This window comes from Dichomitus squalens (genome assembly GCF_000275845.1).
Source record: "Dichomitus squalens LYAD-421 SS1 unplaced genomic scaffold DICSQscaffold_101, whole genome shotgun sequence".
Lineage (NCBI taxonomy): Eukaryota > Fungi > Basidiomycota > Agaricomycetes > Polyporales > Polyporaceae > Dichomitus > Dichomitus squalens.
This window is the reverse complement of record NW_006766983.1, coordinates 1,509-12,154: the sequence shown is the minus strand read 5'-3', so window position 1 is coordinate 12,154 and position 10,646 is coordinate 1,509. Positions and strand designations below refer to the sequence as shown.

Sequence of the window (10,646 nt, the reverse complement as noted above, 5' to 3'; positions counted from 1 at the left end):
GCGGTCCTGTCCCAAGAGGGCGACGATGGAAAGTTTCACCCGATCGCGTACCACTCCGAGTCCATGAACGATGCTGAACGGAACTACGAGATCTATGACAAGGAGATGCTCGCGATCATCCGTGCCCTGCAAGCGTGGCGTCACTACCTCGAAGGTCTCCCCTCCCAGTTCGAGATTGAGTCGGACCACAAGAACCTCGAGTACTGGAGGACGGCGCAGAACCTCACTCGCAGACAGGCGCGATGGGCCCTGTATCTATCGCGGTTCGACTTCGTCATCACCCACAAGCCTGGTGTCTCTAACGGACGCGCGGACGCGCTGTCGAGACGACCGGACTATCAGCACGGTGATGGTGAAGACAACCTGGCTCGAACGGTGCTCCGGCCCGAACAGTTCCGTATCCTGGCGAGTCGACGAGGACACCTTGCGGTCGTACCGGACAAGGCTCTCTTGAAGCGCATCAGGGAGTGTCAGAACTTCGAACCTGCGGTCGTGGAAGCCTCTAATACGGTTGCCGGCTTGGCTCCGAATTTAATCCGGATCTGATCACTTGCTCCGAGTCTCCGACCAACATCAGTAAACCGTGCATAAGCTTAATGGCTTAGCGCCTTAAGCCACTTAGCTCTCCCACGCCATATCTTCGAGCTGCTCACCCTCAACTCCGTACAGCGTGTCAATGATGGAGCGGAGCAGAGTGAGAGACCAAGAGAGACCAGTTGGAGCGTGTACAGACATTGTGACAGAGGCCGGTGCACGCGACGACGGTGTAGAACGTATTCGCATTCGCCCATCTTAATCGTCTTAATGTGTCTTAATTGAGCATCTTAATTCTTACGTCTTATATGATCTTAAAGCCATCTTAAGCGTCTTAACGCCCTTAAAGGCGAGTTTAAGGGGCATTAAGGGATTCCCAGGTTTCCTGATGAAGGTCGTATTTTGATGCGGGGCCTATCATTTTGACGGTATGAACAGCATGCACAAGGACCCATCTACCACAACATACTGAATATAGGTATTATAGCTTGGTCACTGAGACGCTAATGCCACGTAGTCGAGCATGGTTAGGCTTCACCAGGACATCTTGGAGGCCATCACCGAGTTCCTGGACACATACCCCGATCTACTCGCCGTCTCGCTCACATGCTCCGCACTCCGCCCCAAAGCAGTTCAATGTCTTCTGAGTCTACGCCCTGTCACCCTCACCAACGAACGGATTGTACGCGCTTTCCACGACTTTATCTACATCGACCCAGAAGTGCGTGGACGACACATACGTGGACTAGTCACCCCGCTCAGATACTCTCGCCGAGGCCTCATTCCCCACGACTCAAACGCAGACATCGCGACTATTTTCATTGCAATCATCAAAAGCGCGACTCGCCTCAAGCACCTCACATTATCACTAAGCGATCTCTACCCCTCGTACCTGGATGATAGTAGGGTCGTTCCCGTTGTGGGTGGTTTGTCTACCCTAGAAGACTTAGCGGTCCTTGGAGATTCACAGCGAGGTCATGAGCTTCTCAGGATCATGCAATCTCCAGTTCGGACCATCCGCATCCGCAACATCAACTACGACCCTGCCTCTCCTGTGTACCTTGACAGCATGTCGAACCTCGCCGCTACCTTGGAGAGCCTCGAGCTTGGTCTGGGTCAGATATACATCCACGAATTCGAGACACGGCCTCGTTTCCCCTCCGTACATTCGCTTACGATTGCTATCGTCCGTGGTCTACCGCGCCTCGATGCCCTCCTGCACATGTTCCCGTCCCTAAGTGGGAGCCTCTTCCTGTTCCACCCGTCGCCCATAGCGTTCAATGAGGACACGATACGCCAGAGCAACAAGAGAGCACAGGAATCGAGCTCAAACAGCTGGAAGCGGATTGACCACGTCTCCTGCCCTCCCAAACTCCTTTTTGCGTTGAACATCAGCTGCTCCATCCGCCGTATAACGCTTGATTGTTGGGACGACCTCGAATTTGATGTCTACATCTCGGAAATTTTGCGTGCCACGCCCCCGCAGTTCCTCGAGCTGACCAACCTCCGGCTCGTGCCACCTGTACTAGATGTCCTCTCCAGCGGGCTCTTCCCTACGGAGGTGCGAACAACGATGACACATCTCCTGCTCACCATGCGGTGCGACGGCGTCTCCCTTGACGAGCTTGGACTACGGGACATTCCAGCTCCTCTGCAATGGGACAGCCTGGTGGTGAGTAACGTGTCTTCTGAGAAGCGATGATTCAACAATACTAAGGATACATCATTCGGACTCTACAGGATAGAATCTGCTCAGTCATTAAATCGCTGCAGCATCTAGCCTACCTCCGCGTCATCATCGAGTGCTTCGTTCAACCGAACCACTTTGACGCTGCCTACACAGCTGAATTCGTCACTGTCGTGCGCCACCGCGAAGGTTCTCATTGGCGTCGCGCTGCAGAGGTCCTTGTCGCCGCCGTACCGTCCTTGCGAACCATCGTCTTCACGAGCAATGGGCTCATACTCAACGCTGGTTACTGGAGGCTGGCGAGCGGATGGACTCAGTGCGCCGCTAGCGGCGACACTTCCGCTGAAGATGGGGTCGGTGACGACTTGGGCAGACATTGGCGCGTAGAGGAACTTGGAAGCGAGGAGATGAAGTCGGTCTTAGAGAGGGAGGGTCTGAGTAACGCTCGAGATGAGACACTTGAGCTCTGGGACTTAGTCGCCGACGAATTGGTGAGCTGATATCCATGCGATCTTCGATTCTCCGTAATCAGTGGATAGGTCTATGTATGCTACTGTATAACATTGGTGCGGGCTCTTCCCTTAAAGACTGGGCACTCCAGTCGGTTTTGAGGGAGAGCTTACGGGGTGTAGCGGAAGTTGGGTGCCTGTAAAAACGAGAAGAAGACATCAAGGTGGGTACGATGACTGAGTCCGCCGAGTCCGCGCAATACGTACCTCGTCTGCAAGCTCCGAGACATCTACTGGAGCGCCGGGGATCGGTTTGCCGTATTTCTCATCCCGACGTCGGTTCTCCCGAATATAGTACGTCTGTAGCATCGGTTTACTTAGCGCACGTTTTTGGACGGGAACAATGGGACACTCACGGAAATTGAAATGGCGACAATGGAACAGAAAAACATCAGGCCGCAACACACCGCGTTCCCTTTCCTGATGGTCCGGTCACGCCGCTTGAGCTGCTGATATCCGCGTGGAATGGTCGACTCACAAGTAAAGCGGTCCCTCACTAGATGGGAACAAGTGCGAGCCCATTATACTTCCGCAGTGACCGATGGCCATGTACAATGGCAAACCCGTTGCTCTCTTGGTCTCCGAACCAAGATTATGATTGACTGCAAAAATTGTGGTCGGTCCAAATATGAGAATCACGGGCTTGGAACTTACACCATCCGATGATGAACGCGATGGTCGAAAAGATGCCAGTTGCGGTGCAGAATGTCGCGAAGTACCGCACGTGATTATTCGAATGCACCGTCAGCAGTAGTCTGTAATAGTAAAGACACATCTGTTGATTAGCTGCCAGACCCGACAGAGTGTGGGATTACGAACATGTATCCTATTCCTCCAATAATACTCGCACAAGAAATGAAGGGGCCGCGACGTTGCAGCCGATCTGAACAGTAACCAAAGGCACAGAGAACTAGAACAGCTACCGCATAGGGCGGGACCGTAAGTATCTGGTCCACAGCGTCGGCTACATGCACATGTCAGTCCGCGCATGTGAGTTCTATAGGATCCGACTCACAGCCAAAGTCAAAGCTTGCGATGATAGTGGGTAAGAACGCTTGGAGGCTTGTGAGCCCGGTGTTGCCCGAAAAGAGCATCGCTCCAGCGGCGTAAAGCTATGTGAACATATACAGATAAGCAATCCATGTACATATCGGAGATACTGCGACGTACCTTCCAGTCTTTAAGCGCCATCGGTATGTGTTCTGTAGACAGAAGGGATCATGAGCAAGTACATCAATAATACTCTCGAAGGCTCACTCCTTTGAATCACCCTCCCGACATCAGCCCTTCCCCCTCTGTTACCGCGCTCGAGAGCAATCTCGCGCTCCCGTTCGGTCAACAAAGGAGTTTCCTCAGGTCGATCATGCAAAACGAATAAGGCCAATACACCCAACAATATCGTCGGGATGCCCTCGATGATGAACAACAGTCGCCACTGCGCAATCGCGGCGTGGATGTGCTGGACACCGAAGGCGATCAAGCCGCCAAACGCGCCTGCGACGGCCGAGAACATGTACCACCACGAGGTGCGGACGCCGAACTCCTCCCTGGTATAGAAAAAAGCTGAAGCATGACATATAAGTGAAGATAAGGGCAGCTGCAGGCGACGTGAAGTACGCACATAGGTAGAGAGGCAGCATGGGACTGTACCCGGATTCGAACAATCCCAAGGCAAGGCGAGACACCAGGAGGCCTGGAAAGTTAAAGACCGAGGCCTATATCCCACAATGAGTAGGAGATTGGACGGATGTGGAAGTAACGTACCATAAGCGTGGACGATATGCCCCATCCGATCGCCACACATCCGATCCAAATGCGGGGAGAATATAGCTTTGAGATGACGAGGCCTGGGATTTGGCAGATTATCTGGGGCATATGTTATGCTCATGCAGGGAATGAGGCGAGAAGAACTGGATTTACAAATGGAAAGTAGAACGCGGAATTCGCCCAGTCAAATAGCACACCCGTTGGGTCTCCTCCCAGGACGTCTGCCGGGAGACCTTGTAGACGCGCGTTCCCTAGGTTCGTCCTGTCGAGAGCTTGGGTAGCAGGTTCAAATATAGTGCTATCGACGGCAAGGCATGCACGTTGTCAACTTACAGGCGAAGAGGTACATGATACACAAGATGGGCATCACCCGCAGATCGAGCTTGCGCACTAGCCGTCTCTCTTCCTCCTTTGAGGGCGCCGAACGCTGGCTACTGTCATCGACGAGGACATCGACCACAGCATCTTCAGCCTGCTTCATATCTTTCTCAGACTTTTCTTCGTCCCGTTGCGCGTCGCGATCCATGACCCAGTAGCAACGATTGCGATGGTGGAGGGTCAGAAGGAGAGGAGGGATGCCGACGGACATGTCTCGCTGCTCATCCCTATATATACCAAGCTTCTCGAGGCCGGTTCAGAATTAGCATCCTATGAATATCGACTGGGACGCAAAGAGAAGTCTCTCTGAGCTCAAGAAGATGGAAGATGAGCATATATTGGATCATTTGACACCGATCCCGTGCGAACGAAGAGCTTGCATGGATCCTCTTCGGACCTCAGCGTGTGGTTTTCATTCAGGGACGTGAACTAATCCGCCACAGCCGTCAATAACCCTGGCCAAGTCGCTCAGAACGGTCAACTGCTATCATCGCCAGAGACTCACCGAACTTCGCCAGCCTGTCAAAGGTATCAGCCGATCAAGGAGATCTAGATTGTTCGTTCACAGACTCGGGGTACGTAGACTATAAAGCACAAGTACCGCTGCGCCACACAGCCGGATCCATGGTGAGACCGTTGGGCGAACTCGAAAGCACCAGCCATGTGTACACTGTGCTCCAAGTAAAGCGCGAACGTACCCATAGTGCGACCTTGTCCCCGCATTGAGCTGCTGCGCTGCTGGTCCCCGCGCTGTTCGCTGCCACACGACCACGGATGCGGGACTCCCCCCCTGAAGCCTGGAGCCTCAGATGTCATGATGATGCCAGGATCTCTTGACAGAATAATTCTGGGACGATGTCTACCGCTCCGGCGGCGTGCCGATCCTTCAGACCCTCTCTGGTGGGCCAGGGCGGACACTGACTATGTCCCGCGCCCTCTGTCGACGGCACATTGTCCTCGTTTTAGCCAACTCCCTCATTGCAAGGCACCAGCTCGTATTGGTTCTAATCCATCGGTCATGACGAGCTGCTGAACGCACGACACAGTGCGGCCACACCTGCAGAGGCCGCGAGTACTGTGGTTTGCGAGTCAGCAACCTTGTACCATTGTTGGTAGGTCTTGGCGACCTACCAATAATAACTTCTCCCAGGGCGCCGCGGACTTGTTATATTCACGATGCGCACTCAACTCCTCCCCGCAACATGTGGGTCAGACTGCTCAGATTGGAGTCAACACGGATAGAGATGTACGCGTGACCCAGCCCGCGCGTGGCCCGACAGCCAAAGTCAGAACGGCATTCAAGCGCACCCATCCTCGTCCTCGTCCACAACCTTTGCGATCACCTCCAGCGCGACCCTCTCCGCCTCGCGCTCCGCCTCCGCCTCCACATCCGCGTTCGCGGCGATAGACTCGCGCTTGCACCGCCGCGCCGCCATCGCCGTCCCCCTCCAGTGGCAGATCCGCTTGTATCTCTCCATCGTCGGGTCCCGGATACCGCTTGAGGCGAGCATGGCAGGCCCGAGGCGATGGTGATTGTGGTGCTGGGGAACGAGGAGGAGCCACTTCGCGTTCGGCCCGCCGGCCGTCCTCCCCCTGGGGAGCTGCCGAGATGGAGCATGTACAGGAGCAGGAGCGGGAGCGGGCCGCCGTCCAGGCCATCGAGATTGAGAAGTAGGACAGTTGCGGTTGCTAGCTCGAGGAGCAGCAGCAGGGAAGTTATGTACTGCGAGGAAGTCGTGCTTGTCTGGATCAGGGCAGGAGACGGAGGGAGGGACGAACGTCGGCGCGTGAGGGTTGAACTTGAACTCGTCGCCGTCCATTTCGAGCACCGCCACTGCGCCCGAATGGCGGTCTTCCTCCAGCGTCGCGGACGGCAATCGCGCGTGTGGATGCTTGGGAGAGGCCACATATCCGGCAAGGCAGTCCTCGCTAGCCAGCGTAGCATCCGTACTAGTCAGTGTGGCATCCGTACTGGCCAGAGGAGCGGTCCAAGCCAAACACCCGGTATGGAGCTTCAAGAGATCGACAGGAAGCTCGAGATGGACGTCGCGGCCCTGAACAAGGGCGTGTTCCAAAGTCACCTCGACAGTCGGCACGACGCCGTCGGAAGAGAGCTCGCAGCCGACGACGTGAGCGTACGCGTCCGATGGCGCAGTGTGATCCTCAGAGCCGCTGGCGGAGACCTCGTAGTCCTGCTCGAGGTCAACAGCCTCTGAATGGACGAAACGTGTGTTCTTTGGAAAAGCGGATACAGTAGGTGTCGTAGAACACTCACCGTAACAATTTCCGTTCTCATGCACAACCTCCAGCACCCACAAGACAAAGAAGCCCAGAAAGACCCCAGAGACGAGCGTAAGGACTACCGTCAGCGCACCAGGCCCAGAGAGATATCCCGCGAGAAATCCAGACAGAAGCCGCTTAGACGGAGAGCCGACCCATCTCGCGCGGTGTTCTTGGTCGAAGATCTTGAACGGAGAGGCCAGACTCTCCGGGATCCAGGTCCGGGGTTGCTTGAATACGAGAACGAGTGACGCCATTACTGCTGCGGTAACCGACGATAGAAGCCACTCTGAGAGGCCGTACGGGCCAGTGTAGCCTTCAGGGCAATGCACCGACAAGCAAAGAGGAGAGGTCGAACGGAGGGTATCGCGAGGTGGACGTTCGTGGTCAACGTTGTAAACGACCTCGAGCTTTGGCGTCGCGGCAGAAGGCGCCCGACCAAGCCGAGCACGTCTGAGCGCGCCCGACCGCGGCACCGGAACCATCGGCAGACTCTCGTACGATATACCGTCGAGTATACAGAAACAAGATAACATCACATATACACTGGGGGAAGACCAACACCGTACATGAACACGAGATAGCGAACGCGGAGAGCGAGGTAGAGCACAGGAGTATATACGTAGCCAACGAGATCACGGAATCGGTGCCAAGAACCAACACGTTCTATCGTACATGAGACATCGATATTGTAGTAGATGGGAATGGAGGGGAGATGGTAAATAGAACACGGCGGCGATAGCTAGATCCAGACAAGACACAAACGCAAGAAACATATACGACACTATCCGTACCACGAAACACGTGCAAGAAAATCCGATTCTAAGAGCCCATGCAGATACCTCTTCGCGGGAAGCGGTCCTCCAGAGCACCGGACCCTGGAGCCGTTCCCGTACGAAGACGCACCTGCCCGTCCTCGGTCATCAGCGATATACCAACCCTCAAAAATGAATCGACCGCCACAACGGGCTGTCAGCGCTTGTGCTGAATGCTCGTGCAGGGCAGCCGATTCGAGAGATGATATAATGCTGCTGAGCGCGATCCGGCGGAAGCCTGTAGACGACGAGTCAGCACTCGGTTCAGGCCGTTGCGCGACGCCGGGACAACGCGATGGAAGAGATGCTCACCGTGAATCACACTGCCCGGCCTACTAGTCGTGCTCGTCCTTAGCGATCGTCTTGCTCTTCTTGTTGGCGTTGCCTTTCTTGGTGTTGCCTTTCTTGGCGTTGCCGGCGTTGCGCGGGGACCCCAAATCAGTGTGCTCAGACTGGTGGTGTCGCGTCAGGTCGTGTTTCCTGCTGAAGGACCGCTCGCATCCAAGCTCGCGGCAGCCGTATGGGCGCTTGCCCTCGTGGACACTAGCCGTGTGCTGCTTAAGGTTATGCGTTCGAGAGAACGCTGCGAAGAACGATCAATCACCGCGTCGACGACAAGGTGGCGCACTTACCCTGCCCGCAGCCCTCGAACGGGCATAGGAAGCGCTTGGTCGTGTCCTGCTTGCGCCGCTTCCTCTTCGGTGCAGACTCGTCGCTGTTGTGGGAGTCGCCCGACGAGTAGCCGTCGTCACTGTCGGTGCGGCGCTTCATGCGCGTCGCGCGGGCGGCCTTCTTTACGACAGGTGCGTCCTTCTCCTCGTTGACCTCTGCGGCCTTCTCATCCACGATGATCATCTCGTCCTTCTCGTCCACCGGGGACGATGGTGGAGAGGAACACGGAGGAAGGCTCGGGGCCATGAAGCTGGACGCGGCCGAGTCCACGTTCAGGCCCATGCCCGTCGCCAGGCCTGTAACACCAGCGCCCGCAGCACCGACCGTGTGCTGCACGAGCGGATACCCCGGCCAGAAGCCGTCATAGTCATATACGGGAGCGTCGTACCCCGCTGAGAGCCCGTAAGAAGATGCTGGCAGTGGCATGACAGTCACCTGGCCATGGATTTCAAACGTGAAATCGAACTGGAACCCATCGAAGGGGGAGGACTCGGAGGAAGACGGCAGCATGTGGTCGACATGCTGGTCTCCCTGTGGGGGCAGCTTCAAGTCCGGGATCGGCGACAAGGAAGGAGAATTTACAAGTGTTCCGTCAGAGACGGGAGAGAGCGGCTGGTGTACTGTGTCCATAGTCGACGACGCGTCGTCGGTGAGCGCCAGTGGGAACGGCAGCGCCGAGTTGAAGAGAATTCTGTGCCAGTCGTTCGCGCCATCTAACTGGGCACCGATGGGGTGGTCGAAGTTGAACTCGAGCGCGTCGTCGACGTCCTTATCGAAATCCGGCACGTCGTCGAGGCTCATGAGGGCCTGGTTGGACGAGCCAGGGCTCCCGGGAACACCCACCCAGTCCGCATAGGAGCTGGACGACGTCTCGGTGCCAAAGTTGATCCAGATGGATGGAGTCATTTTGAGATGGCAAGAGGTATGATCGCGCAGGGTAGGATGGCGATTGTGCTGAAGGTGAGGGGGACAGGGGATCTGGGGGTGTGAACCGCCTCGCTCGTGGGTACTTACCCTTACCATAGCGCTACGCCTTCTGCGACGGGCGCTGACAGCTGCAGCACAAGGTGCCTTCTTTGCTTCTTTCGCCCCGTCGATTTCCCGTGGGGACCACCTCGAGGCGGATGCTGGGAGAGGATGCAGATAAATCGAGTCTCCAGAGCCTCGATAACGGACTGCGCTGCAGATCCACACCAGAACGTGTTGCGGAGACAGTTGTCGGACGTCGGCCAGATCTCGTCAACAAGAGATAGCGGTATTGCGAGTCTCGTTGGTAGGCGGTGTGCGGTACTGAACGTTGAACACTGAGCAGATGCGAGATCGTCCAGGGCGATTATAAGTACTGAGAGGGATGGATCGGCAGTGATGTATAGTGTAGTGCAATGTAGGCTCTCGAACTTCTCAGCTATAATATTCCCTACCTCTGACAGACCTGGCAATGCTTCCGCTGTCAGAATTTTTTCTCGTGAAGATCTGTCGGCTCGCCTCACTCGACTACGAACTCACTTGGAGGCTCTTCCCACCTCTCTGCCAGATAATGTCTACGATTTTTAGCACACTCACTCTCCTGGTCGAAAAGACCAGCCATGCCCCATGAGCCTGCCTCTCATCCCAAGGGAAAGAGGAAGGGAGTTGCGGCGCACAAAGGAGGTGTGACCAGACACTGTGAAGTCCGCGGGGACCTGCATTCACCCGGCGCCCTGGTGAACGCCCTGGTTTCCGCATGTGCGCGGGGGAGCGCCGGGTGACATGGAAATGGGTACTGAAAGCTACGGGTCGGTTTTCCGACTGAATGTTACTTGTTGGCGGCTGTTTGAGGATTACTGCGACATGCCTGATGAAGTACATACATTTTTCACAAGTAGAAAACGGAGGAATACTGATTGAGTGCTTATCTGGAATGATGCGTGAGCAAGAGTTCGCAGCTGCGAGCACGTGATCCTGCTTTGTAATCCAACGGTGCTCCTCCTCAGCGCCACGCCTGGCGACTTTGCGATTTATGCA

General features: G+C 55.7%; 4 protein-coding genes across 4 annotated transcripts; 1 reads left to right on the top strand and 3 right to left on the bottom strand.

The window, feature by feature from the left end:
* Positions 1-1,057: 1,057 nt before the first annotated feature.
* DICSQDRAFT_175498 (uncharacterized protein) lies at positions 1,058-2,721 on the top strand (the record flags this gene model as incomplete). Its single annotated transcript, XM_007371390.1, has 2 exons — positions 1,058-2,206; positions 2,275-2,721. 2 exons carry the CDS (start codon positions 1,058-1,060, stop codon positions 2,719-2,721), a joined length of 1,596 nt encoding a protein of 531 aa, XP_007371452.1.
* A 119-nt stretch (positions 2,722-2,840) lies between these two features.
* Positions 2,841-4,978, bottom strand: DICSQDRAFT_72851 (MFS general substrate transporter; the record flags this gene model as incomplete). The annotated part of the gene is made up of 13 exons (XM_007371389.1): positions 2,841-2,867; positions 2,938-3,030; positions 3,081-3,150; positions 3,209-3,332; positions 3,385-3,485; positions 3,550-3,694; positions 3,746-3,842; positions 3,901-3,932; positions 3,988-4,293; positions 4,352-4,445; positions 4,495-4,596; positions 4,651-4,769; positions 4,831-4,978. The coding sequence occupies 13 exons, from the start codon at positions 4,976-4,978 to the stop codon at positions 2,841-2,843; spliced, it is 1,458 nt and encodes a 485-aa protein (XP_007371451.1).
* Positions 4,979-5,850: 872 nt separating this feature from the next.
* On the bottom strand, positions 5,851-7,501 carry DICSQDRAFT_141753 (uncharacterized protein). Its single transcript, XM_007371388.1, has one exon. The coding sequence runs from the start codon at positions 7,410-7,412 to the stop codon at positions 6,174-6,176; it is 1,239 nt and encodes a 412-aa protein (XP_007371450.1). The 5' UTR covers positions 7,413-7,501; the 3' UTR covers positions 5,851-6,173.
* Positions 7,502-7,706: 205 nt separating this feature from the next.
* Positions 7,707-9,548, bottom strand: DICSQDRAFT_164134 (uncharacterized protein; the record flags this gene model as incomplete). The annotated part of the gene is made up of 3 exons (XM_007371387.1): positions 7,707-8,208; positions 8,283-8,553; positions 8,603-9,548. 2 exons carry the CDS (start codon positions 9,546-9,548, stop codon positions 8,306-8,308), a joined length of 1,194 nt encoding a protein of 397 aa, XP_007371449.1. The 3' UTR covers positions 7,707-8,208; positions 8,283-8,305.
* Between the last annotated feature and the right edge of the window lie 1,098 nt (positions 9,549-10,646).

Bases quoted from the DNA above. Each gene is read 5' to 3' on its own strand.
- DICSQDRAFT_141753 (XM_007371388.1), bottom strand. From the start codon at position 7,412: ATGGCGTCACTCGTTCTCGTATTCAAGCAACCCCGGACCTGGATCCCG.